The 24,083-nt window shown below is 41.6% G+C and overlaps 1 protein-coding gene across 2 annotated transcripts in view; it reads left to right on the top strand.

Moving 5' to 3' along the window:
* npas2 (neuronal PAS domain protein 2) overlaps positions 1-23,973 on the top strand; it is an 81,867-nt gene extending 57,894 nt beyond the window's left edge. For both annotated transcript variants that reach the window (XM_071334544.1, XM_071334545.1), the window contains exons 10-21: positions 1,001-1,083; positions 2,303-2,409; positions 2,690-2,837; positions 3,345-3,429; positions 3,747-3,876; positions 4,092-4,198; positions 4,965-5,144; positions 5,429-5,638; positions 9,108-9,301; positions 9,883-9,975; positions 16,670-16,880; positions 17,005-23,973. In XM_071334544.1, the coding sequence (XP_071190645.1) occupies positions 1,001-1,083; positions 2,303-2,409; positions 2,690-2,837; positions 3,345-3,429; positions 3,747-3,876; positions 4,092-4,198; positions 4,965-5,144; positions 5,429-5,638; positions 9,108-9,301; positions 9,883-9,975; positions 16,670-16,880; positions 17,005-17,202 (1,746 nt within the window). In that variant the 3' untranslated portion in view covers positions 17,203-23,973. The remainder of the gene's footprint in view (positions 1-1,000; positions 1,084-2,302; positions 2,410-2,689; positions 2,838-3,344; positions 3,430-3,746; positions 3,877-4,091; positions 4,199-4,964; positions 5,145-5,428; positions 5,639-9,107; positions 9,302-9,882; positions 9,976-16,669; positions 16,881-17,004) is intronic.
* The last annotated feature ends 110 nt before the right edge of the window (positions 23,974-24,083 follow it).

Below are 24,083 nucleotides of genomic sequence, written 5' to 3'. Positions count from 1 at the left end.
AATCAAAATCAAATCACATTTTATTGGTCACATACACATATTTAGAAGATGTTATTGGTCACATACACAATCTTAGCAGATGTTATTGGTCACATACACATATTTAGAAGATGTTATTGGTCACATACACATACTTAGCAGATGTTATTGGTCACATACACATATATAGCAGATTTTATTGCGGGTGTAGCGAAATGCTTGTGTTCCTAGCTCCAACAGTGCAGTAGTATCAAACAATTCACACAATACACACATCTAAAAGTAAAATAGAAAGAATGGAATTAAGAAATATATTCATATTAGGATGAGCAATGTCGGAGTGGCATTACAGTATATACATATGAAATGAGTAAAGCAGTATGTAGTGTTCCATTATTAAATTGACCAGTGATTCCATGTCTATGTACATAGGGCAGCAGCCTCTAAGGTTGAGTAACCGGGTGGTAGCCGGCCAGTGATGGCTATTTAACAGTCTGATGGCCTTGAGATAGAAGCTGTTCTTAGCTTTGATGCTAGGACAAGTGATTGGTGATTATGAATGAATGTTGAATTGATGTTGAATATGAAATTATGTATTACATCATGTGGTTTGAAGGAAGGAAGGGTATTCTCTTCATTTAATCATTAAATGGCTTTACTTTTCTATTAACGTTGAAATAATCGTATCATTAAGTGCCAGAAAGAACCTTTTTACACAACACAGATCCACTTTTGAGACTTACAAGGTTACAATTACAACACCTCCCTAAAAAAACGAATTTACAAAAGTCTCAGGATTTTGATACTCTGCACTTTAAGTACCTTTATGGTGAGGGACTTGATTAGTTATGAACAAGGAATTCACTACAAAACAGTTCTGAGATATGACGTGAAAACTTATAACTCAGATCTAGACTTTTCGTAGATAGAAGCTTATAATTCCATGGTCACAATAGTTTTTTTTAGGATTTAAGGATTGGTTCTCTAGTGCCTTAAATTGTATTTTTGTTACTTTTACCAGGATTTGTGTAACGTGGAAGATCCCTGTGATGAATTCACATCTAGACACAGCCTTGAATGGAAGTTCCTGTTCTTAGATCACAGGTAAGAGGAGCAAAGAAACATGTACATTTTGTCCTCCATCTGTTATCAGTCTTTAATTGAGTAGTTTCATAGCCTGATGGAAAGCTACACTATCATCGGTGCCCATCAACTGACATCCTCTGGGCTGCACATCTTTAGCGCTACAGTAACATATAGATTTAAGAGGACAACTGCTGTTCTCTCCTGTCCCTATCTTGGCATTAACATGATATTGTTGTTTGTAAACTCTGTCTACTGGCGTGTCATACTGCCCCGCTGTGTCCCTTGGTTATGTTCCATCTGATTGGCTTTGGGTGATCAGGCTCAGTGTTCAGCAGACTGCTGGTGCTAGTGGCGTGACTGACTGATTGTGCTAGTTTCCACTGTGTGGCCTGGCGTCCTCACTAAGTAAGGCATTTAAACCTGCTGCCCTGCCCTGGATAGTGAGAGTGAGACACAAGATTAGTCTGCAATGTCACAGGTGATAAAGGACCAGTGAGAAACAGCCCAGACTGCAACATTCTATCATTCATGACACCACCAGTGCAGTATCAAATCCCTTAGTACCTGCTAATCAAAGACCCTTGTGAATTCAGAGCAGGGAGGATGGCAACCTCCCCAAGATTATTAGATAACTGTAAAGAAGGTAAAACCAAGGGAAGAAATTGTACGTCCTGTGCTCTGCTGAGCTAAAATTGGACATTCACAGCTCCTTGCCAAACTGCTGTGCTCTGCGCTGGGTCTCAAGAATGGCTCCCTCTATAATGTGACCTGCATGCCATTCTGAATTTGGCTTATGGGGGCCTAGGCTAAGTGGATTTAACTGAGCATTGATGAATGAAATGCACCAAGTGAGCCAAAATCACGTCATAATCATAGCTGTGATTATACAACATTGCCATGTTTACGCATTTTTTAGGCATTCGCAACATCGCACTCGCTCAGCCCTAGCCTATTTAGAGTGGTGATATTCTGTCAATGTGTCATAACTGTATGGATCATATGAAGTTATATTGCTCTGTGTGCTTGAGGCAGTACAAACTTAGGTTTATTAATCATAATGTTTATGCATTTTTCAATTTCTTTGTCAAGGTAATTATGGCATTATCAATCAAGTTATTCTCTCAAGGCTGCAAAATAATACATTCCGACAAAATAAATACGAAATGTCGCAGTTTAACCAGTCTGTTGTTGTTATAAAACATAGCTGCCTAATATCTTGGTTATTCTCTTTTTCCAGAGCTTCACCAATCATCGGCTACTTGCCCTTTGAGGTTCTTGGGACTTCTGGCTATGATTACTATCATGTGGATGACTTGGAGCTTATAGCGCGGTGTCATAAGCAATGTAAGCAACTCTCTCCACTACCTCTTTCATCCCTCTCTCCCGCTCTCCCTCACTACCACAGGATCCAGGCAGCCATTTCACAGAAATAGGTCATCCCACTGTAGTTACATTTCTATTTCCACTTCACCAATGTGCATAAAAAGCCCAGACTTCTGAGACTGCTTAGAGCTTGCTACTCCTACCCTGATGTTTTAGGATTTCAGGAACAAGGGCAGTGTAGTGATTTGTGTATGCCTGACTGCTCTGTTGAAAATGTCCCTGTGTTGTGTTGTCTTCACAGTAATGCAGTTTGGGAAGGGTAAATCCTGCTACTATCGGTTTCTGACCAAGGGTCAGCAGTGGATCTGGTTGCAGACACACTACTACATTACATACCATCAGTGGAACTCCAAGCCAGAGTTCATAGTGTGCACTCACACAGTCGTCAGGTAAACCTAATTCCTCTGTCTCTCTCTGTCATGTTTGGTAAAATATACTATGATGCTGCCTGAGGGTGAGAACCCCCCCCCCGTATAGTTCAACAGGATCAGTCTAGTATAGACCTATTGAACCTGATCTCCACTGCATTAGTAGTATTAGCTGTCTGTCATTAGATATTGTAAATTGAGGATGAATATCTGAACGTTTTGAAGAAAGATCTGGCCTTAATGGCCATGTACTCTTATAAACTCCACCCAGCACAGCCAGAAGAGGACTGGCCACCCCTCAGAGCCTGGTTCCTCTCTAGGTTTCTTCCTAGGTTCCAACCTTTCTAGAGAGTTTTTCCTAGTCACTGTGCATCTGCATTGCTTGCTCTTTGGGGATTTAGGCGGGGTAGATGTAAAAAGCGCTTTATAAAACAAATTTGATTGATTGTTGATGGAAAAGCTAGGCTTATGTGCAAATCATTTGACATTTGATCTTTCTTTCTATTGCACTCTGTCACGGACTTGTAGTTACGCGGAGGTGAGAGCAGAGAGGAGGAGAGAGTTTGGCTTGGAGGAGACGTCACCTGAGATGGCCACTTCGTCCTCCATAAAGGTATGAAGAAGAGACACTAAGATCAAATATAAATAATGAATCATAAAGAATGTTACAATAACATCCAGTATTCAAGTTTCCCAATAAACAGCCATTTTACCAGGTTCAATTGTTACCATCATGTACAGTAGTGCTCTACTTCCCAATCCTGTGTTAGTGTTCAGAGCTAAGTGGGATGGTGAAATGCCATGCAAATACGGAGCTTTCCAGTGTCAGGCATTGTTGTGTGTATTCTGAGTGGGTAAAAGCAAATATGTCCCAGATCTTATTGGCGCTGTCAGTACTTGATACTCCTCTGTCTATCCTGTGTGTTCCAGGCTCAGGAGGTGTACCTGGACATCTGTCCCAATCTGGACCCTCCCGGACAGGACAGGATGAGCGGGGCATGCTCAGTGTCCTCCCACAGCTCCCGGAAATCCTCCCACACGGCCCTGTCCGATTCGGCATGTGAGTCCCCCTGTTGCTCTATTTGTCCAGCTAACCCAAATACCCCCATACTGAATTAGTCCATTTAGACTTGAACCCTGTACCATACAACACCACTTTCACCCTAATCCAAACTGCACCACCATACACTCACTTACTGTATACAATTTTAGATTTAAATGGTTAATTATGACGTATGCGGGACCTTCTACATATTTAATAATTTTCCCCACCAGCCAACACGTCTTTGCGGTTCACAGACGCTTGCACACCATCACGACAGTCTGCATCAGTCGCGGGGACAGAGAAGAATTTGGCCATACTCGTACCCAGTAGTGCAAAGGTCAGTTCACCTCATTAAGAACTAGCCAGTGGAAAAACCAATACCTGTAGAAAAACATCAGCCTAGAATCCTGCTCAACTCCCTGTCTGTTTTTGTTGTCCTTCACCTTATAGACTTTGGTACAGAGGCAAAACTATTTTGACCTCCTTCCCCAACTGAGCCTCCCCCTTTCTCCTACCTGCAGCCAGCACTCCGTAATGGTTGATGTTTAGTCTAATCTCTCCTGTCTGTCTCCTGCCTGCTTACTGTTTGTCTAGTAGTCTCCCAGTATTATGACAGCTTGCTCTTGTCTGTTGGTTGACATCCTCGTTTGTTTGTGTGAAATGCCTCCACTCCCACTTGATTTTAGACCACAGCAATGTAATTGGGGATGATCATATTATAGCTGTAAATGTAGATGACAATTATATTCCAGATGTAAAACTACTATTCTCAAGTATGTATAATTTGTCTCAAGATGATCACTTCAACTCATGTTAAATGAGGCCCAGTAAAAGGATCTCCTACATCTGCATGAAAACAAGAAGAAGAGCTGGAAACAAGAAGAGCTGGAAGTGCTAATCAAGCGATAATGAATGTGAGGATGATTTCTGTGGACCTCAAGTGCTTGAGTGCTGTATTTCTGAACTACAGCAGAGTCCTCCTTGGCTCTGAAAATGTGTGTAGGCAGCTGTGAAGTCTTGTGCCAGAGCATCGCCCATGCATGGTACTTTGATGTGAACCGCCGTTATCATGATGGCTGTGTATCCTATTATTTCTGTCGCAGCAACAACAGCAGCAGCAGCAGTCCATGTACCAACAGCAGCCCCAAGAGCCTCAGCTAGGTGTGATGAACCAGCTCAAGGAGCAGCTGGAGGAGAGGACACGCATCCTGCAGATGGACATCAAGACTCAGCAGCAGGAGCTGCATGACATCAAGGAGAAGCTTCAGCTAGCTAACCTCCAGGTAACCCTGCTTACCGCTAGTCAGACGCCCGGCCTAAAGCAGTCCCTTAACCTAAGCCAGGGTTTCCCCAAACTCGGTCCTCTGTTTTGGTTTTTGTCCTAACACTACACAGCTGATTCAAATAATAAATTAATCATCTAGCTTTGAATCAGCTGTGTAGTGCTAGGGCAAAAATCAAAACGTGCACCCCTTGGGGTCCCGAGGACCGAGATTGGGAAACGCTGACCTAAGCCAATTGCCATAGAGTGGATACAGTAGCTAAGCCCTCGTGTGTGTGTGTGTAGATGTTGTTACAGCAACCCATCCACGGTGACTTTGGCCAGGTCCAACAGCAGCAGCCTCAGCAGCAGGGTCCAGGGAGGCCGGTCCAGCAGCATCAGACCCAGTCTAGGGTGATCAGGCAGGCCTCGGCCCACTCCAAACAGCCTCTCCATGGAGCCCACGACTTGTCCCCTCACTCTCTCCTCAGAGAGCACAGCACACCCTCCCCTCAGGTACCCCAGCTCTCCCTCTGTACTCTTATCCCAATAGCTTTAGACTTTTACTTTGTATAGAGTTAGCAGGGAAATATTCACCATAGTCCCTGTGCCCAAGGAAGCGAAGGTAACCTGCCTAAATGATTACTGCCCAGTAGCACTCACGTCGGTAGCCATGAAGTGCTTTGAAAGGCTGGTCATGGCTCACATCAACAGCATCCTCCTGGATACCCTAGACCCACTCCAATTTGCATACCGCCCCAACAGATCCACAGATGACGCAATCTCAATCGCACTCCACACTGCCCTTTCCCATCTGGACAAAAGGAACACCTATGTGAGAATGCTGTTTATTGACTACAGCTCAGCGTTCAACACCATAGTGCCCACGAAGCTCATCACTAAGCTAAGGACCCTGGGACTAAACACTTTCCTCTGCAACTGGATCCTGGACTTCCTGACAGGCCACACCCAGGTGGTAAGGGTAGGTAACAACACATCTGCCACACTGATCCTCAACACTGGGGTCCCTCAGGGGTGTGTACTTAGTCCCCTCCTGTACACCCCGCTCACCCACGACTGTGTGGCCAAACACGATTCCAACACCATCATTAAGTTTGCTGATGACACAACAGTGGTATGCATGATCACCAACAACGATGAGACCGCCTATAGGGAGGAGGTCAGAGACCTGGCAGTGTGGTGCTAGGACAACAACCTCTCCCTCAATGTGAGAAAGACAAAGGAGCTGATCGTGGACTACAGGAAAAGGCGGGCCAAACAGGCCCCCATTAACATCGATGGGGCTGTAGAGGAGCGGGTCGAGAGTTTCAAGTTCCTTGGTGTCCACATCACCAACAAACTATCATGTTCCAAACACACCAAGACAGTCGTGAAGAGGACAACACCTTTTCCCCCCCAGGAGACTGAAAAGATTTGGCATGGGTCCCCAGATCCTCAAAAAGTTCTACAGCTGCACCATCGAGAGCATCCTGACCGGTTGCATCACCGCCTGGTATGGCAACTGCTCGGCATCTGACTGTAAGGCGCTACAGAGGGTAGTGCGTACTGCCCGGTACATCACTGGGGCCAATCTTCCTGTCATCCAGGACCTACAGTTGAAGTCGGAAGTTTACATACACTTAGGTTAGAGTCATTAAAACTCTTTTATCAACCACTCCACAAATTTCTTGTTAACAAACTATAGTTTTGGCAAGTCGGTTAGGACATCTACTTTGTGCATGACACAAGTAATTTTTCCAACAATTGTTTACAGACAGATTATTTCACTTACAATTCACTGTATCACAATATTCAGTGGGTCAGATGTTAACATACACGAAGTTGACTGTGCCTTTAAACAGCTTGGAAAATTCCAGAGAATTATGTCATGGCTTTAGAAGCTTCTGATTGGGGTGGCAGTAGCTTAGTGTTTAGAGCGTTGGACTAGTAACCGAACGGTTGCAAGATCGAATCCCCGAGCTGACAAGGTAAAAATCTGATGTTCTGCCCCTGAACAAGGCAGTTAACCCACTGTTCCTAGGCCGTCATTGAAAATAAGAATTTGTTCTTACCTGACTTGCCTAGTTAAATAAGGGAAAAATAAATACAAATTGGCTAATTGACATCATTTGAGTCAATTGGAGGTGTACCTGTGGATGTATTTCAAGGCCTACCTTCAAACTCAGTGCCTCTTTGCTTGACATCATGGGAAAATCAAAAGAAATCAGCCAAGACTTCAGAAAATAAATTGTAGACCTCCACAAGTCTGGTTCATCCTTGGGAGCAATTTCCAAATGCCTGAAGTTACCACATTCATCTGTACAAACAATAGTACGCAAATATAAACACCATGGGACCACGCAGCCGTCATACCGCTCAGGAAAGAGATGTGTTCTGTCTCGTAGAGATGAACGTACTTTGGTGCGAAAAGTGCAAATTAATCCCAGAACAACAGCAAAGGACCTTGTGAAGATGCTGGAGGAAACAGGTACAAATGTATCTATATCCACAGTAAAACGAGTCCTATATCGACATAACCTGAAAGGCCGCTCAGCAAGGAAGAAGCCACTGCTCCAAAACCACCATAAAAAAGCCAGACTACAGTTTGCAACTGCACATGGGGACAAAGATCGTACTTTTTGGAGAAATGTCCTCTGGTCTGATGAAACAAATATAGAACTGTTTGGCCATAATGACCATCGTTATGTTTGGAGGAAAAAGGGGGAGGCTTGTAAGCCGAAGAACACCATCCCAACCGTGCAGCACGGGGGTGGCAGCATCATGTTGTGGGGGTGCTTTGCTGCCTTAGGGACTGGTGGACTTCACAAAATAGATGGCATCATGAGGAAGTAAAATTATGTGGATATATTGAAGCAACATCTCAAGACATCAGTCAGGAAGTTAAAGCTAATGGGTCTTCCAAATGGACAATGACCCCAAGCATACTTCCAAAGTTGTGGCAAAATGGCTTAAGGACAACAAAGTCAAGGTAGTGGAGTGGCAATCACAAAGCCCTGACCTCAATCCTATAGATAATTTGTGGGCAGAACTGAAAAAGCGTGTGTGATTAAGGAGGCCTACAAATCTGATTCAGTTACACTAGCTCTGTCAGGAGGAATGGGACAAAATTCACCCAACTTATTGTGGGAAGCTTGTGGAAGGCTACCCGAAACGTTTGACCCAAGCTAAACAATTTAAAGGCAATGCTACCAAATACTAATTGAGTGTATGTAAACTTCTGACCCACTGGGAATGTGATGAAAGAAATAAAAGCTGAAATAAATCATTCTCTCTACTATTATTCTGACATTTCACATTCTTAAAATAAAGTGGTGATCCTAACTGACCTAAGACAGGGAATTTTTACTAGGAATAAATGTCAGGAATTGTGAAACTGATTTCAAATGTATTTGACTAAGGTGTATGTAAACTTCCGACTTCAACTGTATATAATAGGCGGTGTCAGAGGAAAGTCCCAAAAATTGTCAGAGACTACAGTCACCCAAGTGATAGACTGTTTTCTCTGCTACCGCACGGCAAGCGGTAACGGAGCGCCAAGTCTAGGACCAAAAGGCTCCTCAACAGCTTCTATCCCCAAGTCATTAGACCGCTGAACAATTAATCAAATGGCCACCGGACTATTTACATTGACCCCCCCCCCCCCCCATTTGTTTTGTACACTGCTGCTACTCTACTCATTGACTCGGCACCGGTACCTCCTGTATATAGCCTCGTTATTGTTATTTTATTGTGCTCCTTTTTATTATTCTTTACTCTAGTTTATTTGGTATAATTCTTTTTAAACTCTTCTTGAACTGCACTGTTGGTTAAGGGCTTGTTAGTAAGCATTTCATGGTAAGGTCTACACTGGTTGTATTTCGCGCATGTGACAAATAAAGTTTGATTTGATTTCAAATACACAAGGACGTGTTTTGTTCATGACTGCAGTCAACCTGGTGTTAATGTCCCTGTTGTTGTTGTTTAGGTGCAGCAGAGATTGATAAGGAGTGCAGGCGGGCAGATGCAGGCAGTCAGTCTCCCGGTGCACACCCACACCAGCCTGACCATGCCCTTCTACAGCAACCCCATGATGTTCTCTCAGCAGATGAACACACAGCCACTGCAGGATGCAAACCAAAGACACTCAGACACCGAGTTCAGTCAAGAGGGACAGTTACGGTGAGCCCTACAGACAGTTAAACACTCTGATTTCTTGTTGCAGAATTCCTTTCAAGAACGTGTTGAGTCTGTCCTTCATGGTCAGTGTAACTCAACTTTTAGTTTGGTCTGAATCGAAGCAACTTGTAACTGAATACATTTTGGGAAACATTGACATGGCAAGCTGTATATTATCAAAACAAAGCTTTATGATTTGAAGTTAATCATAGCTACATTGTATGAATTCTGAATGAAAGAGCACCTGCTTAACACCTGCTTACCTTGAAGTGAAAGTAACTTGATATGAAAGTCTTGTCCTTCTGTTAACTTAATGAAAAATAAAAGTAGGTTTGAGTTCATCAGGTTGAAATCAAATGGTTAGAAGAAAAAGGTTAGGGTGACATTGGAGAGGGAATAGTCTCCTTGAGTCACAAAACCTTTTGTCCTGTCGATTGGACTCGCACTGTATTTAGGAGATGGATAAGTATGTCAAAGGTGGAAAATACCAGCTTGTGCAATCTCAGCCCTCATGGCCCAGGAGTCATTTTTAGAAAGGTTGGAGTTCCAGATTTGACACTGACATAGACCGTTCTTTCTGGCAGCATGCTGCTCAACCAGCCAATGCAGACCCTCTTACCTGATAGCAGTATGAGCTCCCAGGCTTCCCAGTGCAACACAGCCATCCAGCAAACCAAGTAAGTGTGTGATTGAGTGTGTAATTAATCATTATGTTGACTTTCTTTAAATGGTCTGTTATTTGACCCATATGTAGTACATGGAGTGAAATATTCGTCCAGTTCGTCCAAGGTGGCTTAGCAGTTCAGACGTCTTTTTCTGTTCCGTATTGTCGTGTCCTGTATATATATATATTTACACCTTTCTTCGCATATCTTTTATTTATTTATTATCCAAGAACTCAACTACAAAAGCTTTCCTGCAAAAGCTTTCCTGCAACCCGCTTCACCAATTACAAAAAGTATTATTTACCTCAATCTGAAAATCCATCGTGGAAGCTAGCCAGGGGCTAATTCAGAAGCTAGCCTGAAAGCTAACCAGAAGCTACTCCGATAGCTAGCCAGAAGCTAATCTGTAGCTGCCCCGAAATTAGCCGGTTTGCTGGCTAGCGTTGGTGTTTCAGCTGCCCACGTTTAGTGGTCATCAGCTATTCCTTTAGCTCGATAATCTACCGGCACTTTTGTGCAACGCGACTCGGACCGGAGCATTCCGGGACTTTTTTTCTCTCAGTTTCCCCGGATTCCAGCCGCAGGCTCTGGACACTTGCACCTTGATTTCGCAGCTAGCTAGCTGCAAACCGTGTGACTATTGGCTTACGTCGACCCCGGAGCAAACTCAAATCATTCTGGAGCTAGCCAGCTGAGGAGTTCCATCACCATCCGGACCCGTTTCTTTTGTTGCTGCTGCAGATACGGAACCCCACCGGGCCTTCACGACTGACTGCCGCGACTGACTGCCGACGTTATCTGCCCGAGGGATTTATCCAACTGGCACCTCCGTCCCGACGTTACCTGAACGCTCATCTGAGGCCCGCTAATCGTTAGCTGTCTTATCGGCTGCTATCTGAACAAGTATATCGGACAACTATTATTATTATTATTATTTATTTATTTTATTTTTTTCCTTGGGTCACTATATCTATTTTGCCAATTTGGATTGATCCCCTCTACCACACGGAACCCCACTACACGGAACCCCACTAACCTACCGACGGAAACGCACGAGGTATCTACAAACAGACCTCCATCCTATGCTGCTACCGATAGCCATATACCCGGCCAGCTGTCTGGATCGCCACGACCCCAACCAACCTCTACTCACTGGACCCTTATTGATCACTCGATTAGCATGCCTCTCCTTAATGTAAATATGCCTTGTCCATTGCTGTTCTGGTTAGTGTTTATTGGCTTATTTCACTGTAGAGATTCTAGCCCTGCTCTCTATACCATATCCAACCTCTCAGTTCCACCACCCACATATGCGATGACATCACCTGGTTTCAATGATGTTTCTAGAGACAATATCTCTCTCATCATCACTCAATACCTAGGTTTACCTCCACTGTATTCACATCCTACCATACCTTTGTCTGTACATTATTCCTTTAAACTATTTTATCGCCCCCAGAAACTTCCTTTTACTCTCTGCTCTAGTAGCTCTAGGCGACCAATTCTCATAGCTTTTAGCCGTACCCTTATCCTACTCCTCCTCTGTTCCTCTGGTGATGTAGAGGTGAATCCAGGCCCTGCAGTACCTGGCTCCACTCCTATTCCCCAGGCGCTCTCTTTTGATGACTTCTGTAACCGTAATAGCCTTGGCTTCATGCATGTTAACATCAGAAGCCTCCTCCCTAAGTTTGTTTTGTTCACTGCTTTAGCACACTCTGCCAACCCGGATGTTTTAGCCGTGTCTGAATCCTGGCTTAGAAAGACCACCAAAAATTCAGACATTTTCATCCCCAATTACAAGATTTTCAGACAAGATAGAACGGCCAAAGGGGGCGGTGTTGCAATCTACTGCAAAGACTGCCTGCAGAGTTCTGTTATACTATCCAGGTCTGTTCCCAAACAATTTGAACTTCTACTTTTAAAAATCCACCTCTCTAAAAACAAGTCTCTCACCGTTGCCGCCTGCTATAGACCACCCTCTGCCCCCAGCTGTGCTCTGGACACTATATGTGAACTGATTGCCCCCCATCTATCTTCAGAGCTCGTGCTGCTAGGCGACCTAAATTTGAACATGCTCAACACCCCAGCCACCCTACAATCTAAGCTTGATGCCCTCAATCTCACACAAATTATCAATGAACCTACCAGGTACCACCCCAATTCCGTAAACACGGGTACCCTCATAGATATCATCCTAACAAACTTGCCCTCCAAATACACCTCTGCTGTTTTCAACCAAGATCTCAGCGATCACTGCCTCATTGCCTGCATCCGTAATGGGTCAGCAGTCAAACGACCTCCACTCATCACTGTCAAACGCTCCCGGAAACACTTCAGCGAGCAGGCCTTTCTAATCGACCTGGCCGGGGTATCCTGGAAGGATATTGATCTCATCCCGTCAGTAGAGGATGCCTGGTCATTTTTTAAAAATGCCTTCCTCACCATCTTGAATAAGCATGCCCCATTCAAGAAATTTAGAACCAGGAACAGATATAGCCCTTGGTTCTCTCCTGACCTGACTGCCCTTAACCAACAGAAAAACATCCTATGGCGTTCTGCATTAGCATCGAACAGCCCCCGTGATATGCAACTTTTCAGGGAAGCCAGAAACCAATATACACAGGCAGTTAGAACAGCCAAGGCTAGCTTTTTCAAGCAGAAATTTGCTTCCTGCAACACAAATTCAAAAAAGTTCTGGGACACCGTAAAGTCCATGGAGAATAAGAACACCTCCTCCCAGCTTCCAACCGCTCTGAAGATAGGAAACACTGTCACCACCGACAAATCCACTATAATTGAGAATTTCAATAAGCATTTTTCTACGGCTGGCCATGCTTCCCACCTGGCTACCCCTACCCCGGACAACAGCACTGCCCTCCCCTCTGCTACTCGCCCAAGCCTTCCCCATTTCTCTTTCTCCCAAATACAGTCAGCTGATGTTCTAAATGAGCTGCAAAATCTGGACCCTTACAAATCAGCCGGGCTAGATAATCTGGACCCTTTCTTTCTAAAACTATCTGCTGAAATTGTTGCCACCCCTATTACTAGCCTCTTCAACCTCTCTTTCGTGTCGTCTGAGATCCCCAAAGATTGGAAAGCAGCTGCGGTTATCCCCCTCTTCAAAGGGGGGGACACCCTTGACCCTAACTGCTACAGACCTATATCTATCCTACCCTGCCTTTCTAAGGTCTTCGAAAGCCAAGTCAACAAACAGATTACCGACCATTTCGAATCCCACCACACCTTCTCCGCTATGCAATCTGGTTTCAGAGCTGGTCATGGGTGCACCTCAGCCACGCTCAAGGTCATAAACGATATCGTAACCGCCATCGATAGGAAACAATACTGTGCAGCCGTATTCATTAACCTGGCCAAGGCTTTTGACTCTGTCAATCACCACATCCTCATTGGCAGACTCGACAGCCTTGGTTTCTCTAATGATTACCTCGCCTGGTTCACCAACTACTTCTCTGATCGAGTTCAGTGTGTCAAATCGGAGGGTCTGTTGTCCGGGCCTCTGGCAGTCTCTATGGGGGTGCCACAGGGTTCAATTCTTGGACCGACTCTCTTCTCTGTTTACATCAATGATGTCGCTCTTGCTGCTGGTGATTCTCTGATCCACCTCTACGCAGACGACACTATTCTGTATACTTCTGGCCCTTCTTTTGACACTGTGTTAACAACCCTCCAGGCGAGCTTCAATGCCATACAACTCTCCTTCCGTGGCCTCCAACTGCTCTTAAATACAAGTAAAACCAAATGCATGCTCTTCAACCGATCGCTGCCTGCTCCTGCCCGCCTGTCCAACATCACTACTTTGGACGGCTCTGACTTAGAATATGTGGACAACTACAAATACCTAGGTGTCTGGTTAGACTGTAAACTCTCCTTCCAGACTCACATCAAACATCTCCAATCCAAAGTCAAATCTAGAATTGGCTTCCTATTCCGCAACAAAGCATCCTTTACTCATGCTGCCAAACATACCCTTGTAAAACTGACCATCCTACCAATCCTCGACTTCGGTGATGTCATTTACAAAATAGCCTCCAAAACCCTACTCAATAAATTGGATGCAGTCTATCACAGTGCCATCCGTTTTGTCACCAAAGCCCCATATACTACCCACCACTGCGACCTGTACACTCTCGTTGGCTGGCCCTCGCTTCATACTCGTCGCCAAACCCACTGGTTCCAGGTCATCTACAAGACCCTGCTAGGTAAAGTCCCGCCTTATCTCAGCTCGCTGGTCACCATAGCAGCACCTACCTGTAGCACGCGCTCCAGCAGGTATATCTCTCTAGTCACCCCCAAAACCAATTCTTCCTTTGGACGCCTCTCCTTCCAGTTCTCTGCTGCCAATGACTGGAACGAACTACAAAAATCTCTGAAACTGGAAACACCTATCTCCCTCACTAGCTTTAAGCACCAGCTGTCAGAGCAGCTCATAGATTACTGCACCTGTACATAACCCATCTACAATTTAGCCCAAACAACTACCTCTTTACCTACTGTATTTATTTATTAATTTATTTTGCTCCTTTGCACCCCTTTATTTCTGTCTCTACTTTGCACTTTCTTCCACTGCAAACCAACCATTCCAGTGTTTTTTTAGTTTTTATTTTACTTGCTGTGTTGTACTCACTTCGCCTCCATGGCCTTTTATATTTTTATTTATTTATACATATATTTGTTTGCCTTCACCTCCCTTATCTCACCTCACTTGCTCACATTGTATATAGACTTATTTTTTTTCACTGTATTATTGACTATATGTTTGTTTTACTCCATGTGTAACTATGTGTTGTTGTATGTGTCGAACTGCTTTGCTTTATCTTGGCCAGGTCGCAATTGTAAATGAGAACGTGTTCTCAATTTGCCTACCTGGTTAAATAAAGGTTAAATAAAATAAAAATAAAAATATGAGAACATTTATCCTTGATATGACCTGATTGTACTTAAAACACATGATATAAACTTACAGTTGAAGTCGGAAGTTTACATACACCTTAGCCAAATACATTTAAACTCAGTTTTTCACAATTCCTGACATTTAATCCTAGTAAAAATTCATTGTCTTAGGTCAGTTAGGATCACCACTTTATTTAAGAATGTGAAATGTCAGAATAATAGTAGAGAGAATGATTTATTTCAGCTTTTATTTCTTTCATCACATTCCCAGTGGGTCAGAAGTTTACATACACTCAATTAGTATTTGGTAGCATTGCCTTTAAATTGTTTAACTTGGGTCAAACGTTTCGGGTAGCCTTCCACAAGCTTCCCACAATAAGTTGGGTGAAATTTGGCCCATTCCTCCTGACAGAGCTGGTGTAACGGAGTCAGGTTTGTAGGCCTCCTTGCTCACACATGCTTTTTGAGTTTTACCCACAAATTATCTATAGGATTGCGGTCAGGGCTTTGTGATGGCCACTCCAATACCTTGACTTTGTTGTCCTTAAGCCATTTTGCCACAACTTTGGAAGTATGCTTGGGGTCATTGTCCATTTGGAAGACCCATTTGCGACCAAGCTTTAACTTCCTGACTGATGTCTTGAGATGTTGCTTCAATATATCCACATAATTTTACTTCCTCATGATGCCATCTATTTTGTGAAGTGCACCAGTCCCTCCTGCAGCAAAGCACCTCCACAACATGATGCTGCCACCCCCGTGCTTCACGGTTGGGATGGTGTTCTTCGGCTTGCAAGTCTCCACCTTTTTCCTCCAAACATAATGATGGTCATTATGGCCAAACAGTTCTATATTTGTTTCATCAGACCAGAGGACATTTCTCCAAAAAGTACGATCTTTGTACCCATGTGCAGTTGCAAACTGTAGTCTGGCTTTTTTATGGTGGTTTTGGAGCAGTGGCTTCTTCCTTGCTGAGCGGCCTTTCAGGTTATGTCGATATAGGACTTGTTTTACTGTGGATATAGATACATTTGTACATGTTTCCTCCAGCATCTTCACAAGGTCCTTTGCTGTTCTGGTATTAATTTGTACTTTTCGCACCAAAGTACGTTCATCTCTAGGAGACAGAACGCGTCTCCCTCCTGAGCGGTATGATGGTTGCGTGGTACCATTGTGTTTATACTTGCATACTATTGTTTGTACAGATGAACGTGGTACGTTCAGGCGTTTGGAAATTGCTCTCAAGGATGAACCAGACTTGTGGAGGTCTACAATTTTTTTTCCTGAAGTCTTGGCTGATTTCTTTTGATTTTCCCATGATGTCAAGCTAAGAGGCACTGAGTTTGAAGGTAGGCCTTGAAATACATCCACAGGTACACCTCCAATTGACTCAAATGATGTCAATTAGCTTATCAGAAGCTTCTAATGTCATGACATCATTTTCTGGAATTTTCCTAGCTGTTTAAAGGCACAGTCAACTTAGTGTACGTAAACGTCTGACCCACTGGAATTGTAATACAGTGAATTATAAGTGAAATAATCTGTAAACAATTGTTGGAAAAATGACTTGTGTCATGCACAAAGTAGATGTCCTAACCGACAAGAAATTTGTGGAGTGGTTGAAAAACTAGTTTTAATGACTCCAACCTAAGTGTATGTAAACTTCCGACTTCAACTGTATTTGCAAAGAATCAGACCATACAGAAATCTAAGTGTTAAAGAAAAATAAACATATGCTGTTACTATGAACACAGTAAATGTAGTTGACCGGTTGATTGCGCTCATCCCTCCCCAGATACACCCTGGAGCAGCAGATGATGACCCCGTCGTTCCCCATGCAGCAGGTGAACTGCAACGCTGTCCTGGTCCCCTCCCCTGTATTCACGTCCCCCATCATGATCCCTCACAACAGCTTTATCACGCACCAGGCCCAGCCCACCTACCACCCTCAGCAGCAGGCCAACCATCACTCTCTACAGCTGCAGCATCCCCAGCAGTTCTTTCAGGTAAAGTAGTAGTCCTACTACTTGCAGTAGTGTGATAGCAGGCCTTGGGCTGGCGGGGGTTTGGCTCACTCTGTAGAATAACTAGTATCACCTCACTTATGCCCTGATCCCTTTCTGTTGATAGATGCAGCCCCAAGGACTCTTACACAGTGGACCCACTCAGGCGTTCTTCCACGCCACTACTGTCCCACAGCAAGGTACTGTGGGTTATATTCAACAACAACCGCAGCAGCAGCAACCACAACAACAGCAGCAACAACACCACCATTCCCAAAACCAGACTGGCAACCTTTCAGACTTCCGAAATATGCTCACTCGGTAGCACCGAAACTCAAACAGAGTTGTTAGATATCCCCTGAAATGTATTGTCACAGGTTCAGTGGCAGAATTATATGGGATGCGTAGAAGAGACAGAGGCTATTTGGCGCCATGCTGTGCAGTGTTATTCGCTGTTTAAGAAACCAAAGTGGCTTTGTTTCCACAGCAACAAAAAAAATGAAAATATGCCTGTGCTGACCTTACTTCTGATAAGGAGCCACCCTTTTCAGACAAAGCTGTTTTTGTACCCCATGCTGGGGTGAACCACAGTCAGAGGCTGCTTGGACCGGTGGCGGCCCCCAATGTGACAGCTCTCCCAGAAATGAAAAAGGAGTCAGTGTGCTGAAGGCCTGTGCTTCACTCTCTGTCCCACTCCACAAAGCTACTGGGACCATGCTTACACATCATATTTCATCATGACACTGCTGGATGGAGAAAACTATGAAAGTAATCATCAGGAAAACAGTTCTGCTATGTGTTTTTATGCAGATAATTTTTCAACAAAAGAATTGGTTATTGTTAGGTGAGTCTAGTTGTGCACTGACTGCACTTCTTCATAGCATCTGTCCTGATGTTCAGAGAGTAAACACAAGCAGTGAATATTTACTTCTTCAAAGTTGCATCTTCATTTCAGATGAAAAACATTTGTGAGTTATGGTTTTGTTGTGCAGTTGCATACTTTTTTGTTATGAAACAGCAGTTTTACAAACCTATAAAACAACAATATTTTCCCCAGAAGGAAATGTAAAGGAAGGGTTCATTTTGATGTTGGACATCAGTTGTTATTTCATCACACATTCAAATCAGTCATCCTAGATACAGTGCATTTGGAAAGTATTCAGACCCCTTCCCTTTTTCCACATTTTGTTACGTTACAGCTTTATTCTAAAATGAATTAAATCTATTTTTTCCTCATCAATCTACACACAATACCCTATAATGACATAGCAAAAACTGGTTTTTAGACATTTTGCAAATTTATCTAAAAAAAATTAAAGGAAATGTCACATTTACATAATTATTCAAACCCTTTACTCAGTACTTTGTTGAAGCACCTTTGGCAGCGATTACAGCCTGGAGTCTTCTTGGCTATGACGCTACAAGCTTGGCACACCTGTATTTGAGGAGTTTCTCCCATTCTTCTCTGCAGATCCTCTTAAGCTCTGTCAGGTTGAATGAGGAACGTCGCTACACAGCTATTTTCAGGTCTCTCCAGAGATGTTCGATCGGGTTCAAGTTCGGGCTCTGGCTGGGCCACTCAAGGACATGTAAAACATCCCCACAGCATGATGCTGCCACCACCATGCTTCACCGTAGGGATGGTGCCAGGCTTCCTCCAGACGTAATGCTTGGCTTTCAGGCCAAAGAGTTCAATCTTGGTTTCATCAGTCTAGAGAATCTTGTTTCTCATCGTCTGAGAGAAACTCCAAGAGGGCTGTCATGTGCCTTTTACTGAAGAGTGGATTCCGTCTGGCCACTCTACCATAAAGGCCTGATTGGTGGAGGGCTGCAGAGATGGTTGTCCTTCTGGAAGGTTCTCCCATCTAGACAGAGGAACTTTGGAGCTCTCTGAGTTACCATTGGGTTCTTGGTCACCTCCCTGACCAAGGCCCTTCTACCCCGATGGCTCAGTTTAGCCGGGCGGCCAGCTCTAGGAAGAGTCTTGGTGGTTCCAAACTTCTTCTATTGAAGAATGATGGAGGCCACTGTGTTCTTGGGGACCTTCAATGCTGCAGACATTTCTTGGTACCCTTCCCCAGATCTGTGCCTCGACACAATCCTGTCTCGGAGCTCTACGGACAATTCCTTCGACCTCATGGCTTTGTTTTTGCTCTGACATGCACTATCAACTGTGGGACCTTATATAGACAGGTGTGTGCCTTTCCAAATCATGTCCAATCAATTGAATTTACCACAGGTGGACTCCAATCTAGGTTGTAGAAACATCTCAAGGATGATCAATGGAAACAGGATGCACCTCAGCTCAATTTTTGAGTCTCATAGCGAAGGGTCTGAATACTTATGTAAATAAAGTATTTCAGTTTTATTTATATAAATTTGCAAACATTTCTAAAAACCTGTTTTCGCTATGTTATTATGGGGTATTGTGTGTAGATTGATGAGGAATTAATTTTTATTTAATGCATTTTAGAATAAGGCTGTAACGTAATAAATGTGGAAAAGGTCAAGGGGTCTGAATACTTTCCGAATGCACTGTATACTGTAACTGATATCATTATTAAACACTATAGTATGTTCACCACCCAACACTATTAGTCCATGTTTGAAAAAATATATTGTTTAATGACTGACAAAGCAACTGGAAACCTATCCTCATACAAGTATAACCCTATTATGTTCACTATAGAATCAAATATTTTGACATTTGATTTTCTAAAACTAAAGAAAAGTACCAATTACTAATGCCAAAATTTTCATTAAATAAATCATAAAAATCAGGCTTCATATTTTTTTATTCACACTTTAATGGACAGAGCAAACCTTATTAGTAGACTACCAGGGCATGTTTGTTAATTTACCATATATTTAAAAACAAGTGTAAGCAGGCAGCCATTATTTTTATGTCTTGCTGTTCTACTGTGTGCATTTTTATTCAGGCATTTAAATATAAAACAATACCTACTGGGCACACCACATCATTTTAATGTGGAAATGTGGGTCATATTTGGTTGAGACGTTGATCAATGAGATTTCAACATTTATTCACCCACTCAAAAAGACAACCAGAAGTTTGTTGAATTCCCAATGTGTTATCACTATGCTTTCAACCATCTCAAAGCACAACCAAATTCCAATGGAAAAACAATGTCTGATTTTTGGTTCAGTTGTCATCTAAATATGTTATCACTGCGATTTCAACCATTTAAAAGCACAAAGTTCAAATGGGAATAGAATGTCAGATATTTTGTATTTATACAACAACTTAATGTGTTATCACTGTGCTTCATCTCATAGCACAACACAATGACCTGGATTGCAGTTGAGGTTACATTTAAAAGTACATAGTGAAAGTGATCAATTCTGTTCAAGATTCTGCACAGATTATTAGAGCAATTATTATAGCAATCTCTACAGACCTGCGACCTTTGCATGCTATTTTGAACATGCACGCTTTCTATGATTACATAAGACATTTAGAGTTACAGTAGGCTAATCTCAAAATGTGTCCATGGATGCATTACTCATTTAGGTTGAATAAATACTGTTACATTAGTTTGTAAAATAGCCTTAACTTTAGGCTATTTACTGTATTACAAAAGTAATATTGAATTGTGTTTGGTGGACAACGACCAAATATCAACATTTAAAGGATATCTAACGCGTGGATGGTTTCATCTGAGCCACTGGCTTAATCCTATTCTTTAACTTTTATTTTTGGTTTAGTTGGAGTCGTCAATCCAACATATAATTTGTTAAGTTGTCGACAAGTTAATAGGCTATTTACTCTATTGCAAAAGTGGTGCCACTGACTTAGTCTGGCTTCAATTCCAGTATGTCTACAAATGAATAATGAATATGTTGGATTCACATCTCCATCTCAACCAAGACGCAAAACTGTATTTTAGGTGCATTTAAAGTTTTTGATTTGATTTAGTCCCATTCTTTAACTTACATTTTTGGTTGAGATGGAGACGTGAATCCAACATATTAATGATTAACATGAAGATTACATTTTAAATCAACCAAACTTGAAACCATAGGCCTATATGTATTGTCTATATTTTGTTGAACCTTGGGTTGAATTCAAACAATAGCTGTTGATGAGTTTTTAAATGATATATATGCTTAACTAGTATCATTGATGATATACTGCATGACTTATAAAGTATGGTTACATTTAATTTGCTCTGTTAAACCTACCCATTGGAATGACTTCGATAGCAACAGTGAATATATTTCGTTATTAAGAGGTCTCAATAATCATTCTCACGATAGCACATTGGTAGTAGTCAGTGACAAATATCAAAGCTGGGCTTGGTTAAAACCCTGCATGGGAGACCAAATGAATAGCTCCAGTAGGAGTTGCTGCCCAGCCTATTTTTTATATATTTTTTTATAGTGGATATAACGTTGAAGATCTGATGTTGTGTCAAAGGTACATGTTCGACATTTTATACAAGGTTTCTATGTTGAAAATTGCTTACAATGATGACATAATCCTGTGGTTGGAATTTCAGCCTCTGAACAACAGTTTGATGACTTTTTGACTTTTTACAAATCCAATGTTATTTCCATGTAGAGTCCACATCACAATACGTTGACAAATTACATTGAAACAACGTTGATTCAACCAGTTTGTGCCCAGTGGGTAGGGTCCTAATGCCTTAAATGGCTCACAACCATAAACTACTAACCAAGGACTATTTTACTTATTGTTTTGTATCAAATATAACAGATGCTGCAATGATTAAGAAGATGTCACTAATATATTGTAATTGTCATACATTGATTATGTATGCTTTCGTAACGCAATTTTCTTCTCAGGTTATATGTGGAAATAACCACACATTATTAATAATCACACATTTATTCTCAGTATTACATTAACAACTTGTCATAATTTTCTGTTTACATGGTTTATATTTGCTAGTCGGTTAATATATATATATATATATTGGTAGCAGGGAGTCTATTAGTGGATTTATCCATGTATGAGTTATTATGTCCATACACTCTGGTGATTTCAGGAAAACTGTGTAATAACAAAATACTAACCAGAGATAAATTACCTGCTAATATAAATGACAATCAAATAATACTACATATTTCTTATTATTTTCTTTAAAGTTACATTAGCTAAATAACTACATCATTAGGTATCTGATTTGAGTTCCCCCACGTTCATTAGATATTGTAATATTTGAATGGGAAAGTCCTTCTGTGAAACATCCGTCAAACAAACAGACCTACTGTATGTATGCCTCAAAATTCCTTTACTCTACATGATTAAGTCAATAGCCATAACAAAATGTAACAACATATTGGAATTCTAATCAAACTAAATGTGCCCTTTGACATGAAGTGAAGGTTGAAATGCATTGTGGAGTAATACGAATCTTTAATTGTACAATGTTTATGACAATCCTAGCAATCTCTGCTGTGTACATTGAGTCACTATCACTTCATCTGTCACAGTCACTCTCATGAAGACTGGTGCTGTTCATTTAGGTTGAAGAGATGCTTAAAGAAAGTTGTAGAATGCTTAAAGTATGTGCTGTTTTACCCTTTTACTATGTGCAATGTCAATTTTGAAAATAAAAGGCAGGTATGTACTCATGTAAAATAGAGATATAGTTGTATACTATAAACCAATGTACTATGTGAATGAAATGGAAATATTTTTGTATTAAAATATCTTTAACATTCCTTCAACCATAAATATAAGCAGTATCTTTACTGAGGTTCAGCTTGTATCTGCTAAAGACTTTGTTAGAATGACTAATCCACACTAAAGACTCAGGTCAACTGGTCTGAGAATGATGCTGGCATGAGGGAAAAGGGAGCCATTCTATTTTTCAGTAGAACTTGTGTTGGCCTCTTGCTGGGGTCAGCGCAACGTAAACATTGTTTTAAGTGATATGAGCAACACATTGTTTCAACATCATTACTGTGTCAGTTTGTTATTACTCTAAAGACACAACATTGACTCTATTCAAGACCTACATGCAGATTTGTTTAGACAACTGTCCTGTTAATGCTGCATCGTTTTAAAATACTGTTTGTTGATTGTCAGCAAAATGACTCCCTAGGTTGGCCTCCACTCAACCTTATCATAAAAAAAACTGTTGTTGGTTCAGTGTGCTCAATGTCCAATCATAAGGTAAACTGCCTTTTGAAGCTGGTTGAAGGAACATGTAGTGTATGTTTAATTATCAAGCTCATAGAATAACAGTAAACCATGTTCTCACAAGTGTCCAGTGTACTCTCTAGCTAACCATCGTATGTAAAGAATTTGCATTAGTTGCCCCCATTTGAAACCAGAGACAGTTATTAATTTCCATTAACCCAGTGCCACAGATGATTTCCTACATTTAAGGTCATGCTGAGAGCCATTGTGTGTTTGCTGTGTATTGCTTCAGTTTATATTGGTATGTGTTTCTTCATTGTGATTGCTGCGCTAGATCAAATGGTACTGACTCTTTCTATGGTTCTGTTTAATCTGTCTCCCCCAGCAGTAGATTATGCACTTTTTGTTTCACCGTTTCAGACTATATTTTTATGTTCATGAATTCTTCATCAAGTGTCATTCTTTTTTTAGAGGCATCATGTTACTTTGACTTTTGCATTTGTGACCTTTAGAGTGAACTGTGCATCATTGCAGTATATGGGGTGGAAGGTCAATCAATGCATACTGTAAAACATTTGCCAGGAAAAAGTAAGACAAACAAAAACAGAACCTGGTACATATTAGCCATTGCATTGCAGAAAACTAATTGAGAATATTGTATTATAGAATGTACAAAACATGTTGGGATTATATAGTTGTTTATTTTATGAGATGTCAAATAGATTGAATATATGTTACATGATTTTAAAGTAAAACAAACAGAAGTATTTTGTAACAGATTATTGAAGTGTCTTATTTGGGGAGGTGAGGTTATTATTTTCTTCAGTTCAGCAAGCTGGTGTTATGGTGTTTCACAGTCTATTGTATGGCTTGTTTTTTTCTGTCTGTATATACCATCAAAAATAAGCTTTAACATATTGTTAATATTGTTTTAAAATAAATTAATAAAAAGTTTACATTCTGAAACAGCTTGGATATGAATTATGTGATATTGAATTATTTATAAATCAATTAATCTTGATAATGTGGTATCTTTAAAAAAAAAAAAAATTTAAACATGCATTTGGTGCACTTTA

Source organism: Salvelinus alpinus, chromosome 1, assembly GCF_045679555.1.
Source record: "Salvelinus alpinus chromosome 1, SLU_Salpinus.1, whole genome shotgun sequence".
Classification (NCBI taxonomy): Eukaryota; Metazoa; Chordata; class Actinopteri; order Salmoniformes; family Salmonidae; genus Salvelinus; species Salvelinus alpinus.
This window is presented reverse-complemented; position numbering and strand designations above follow the sequence as displayed.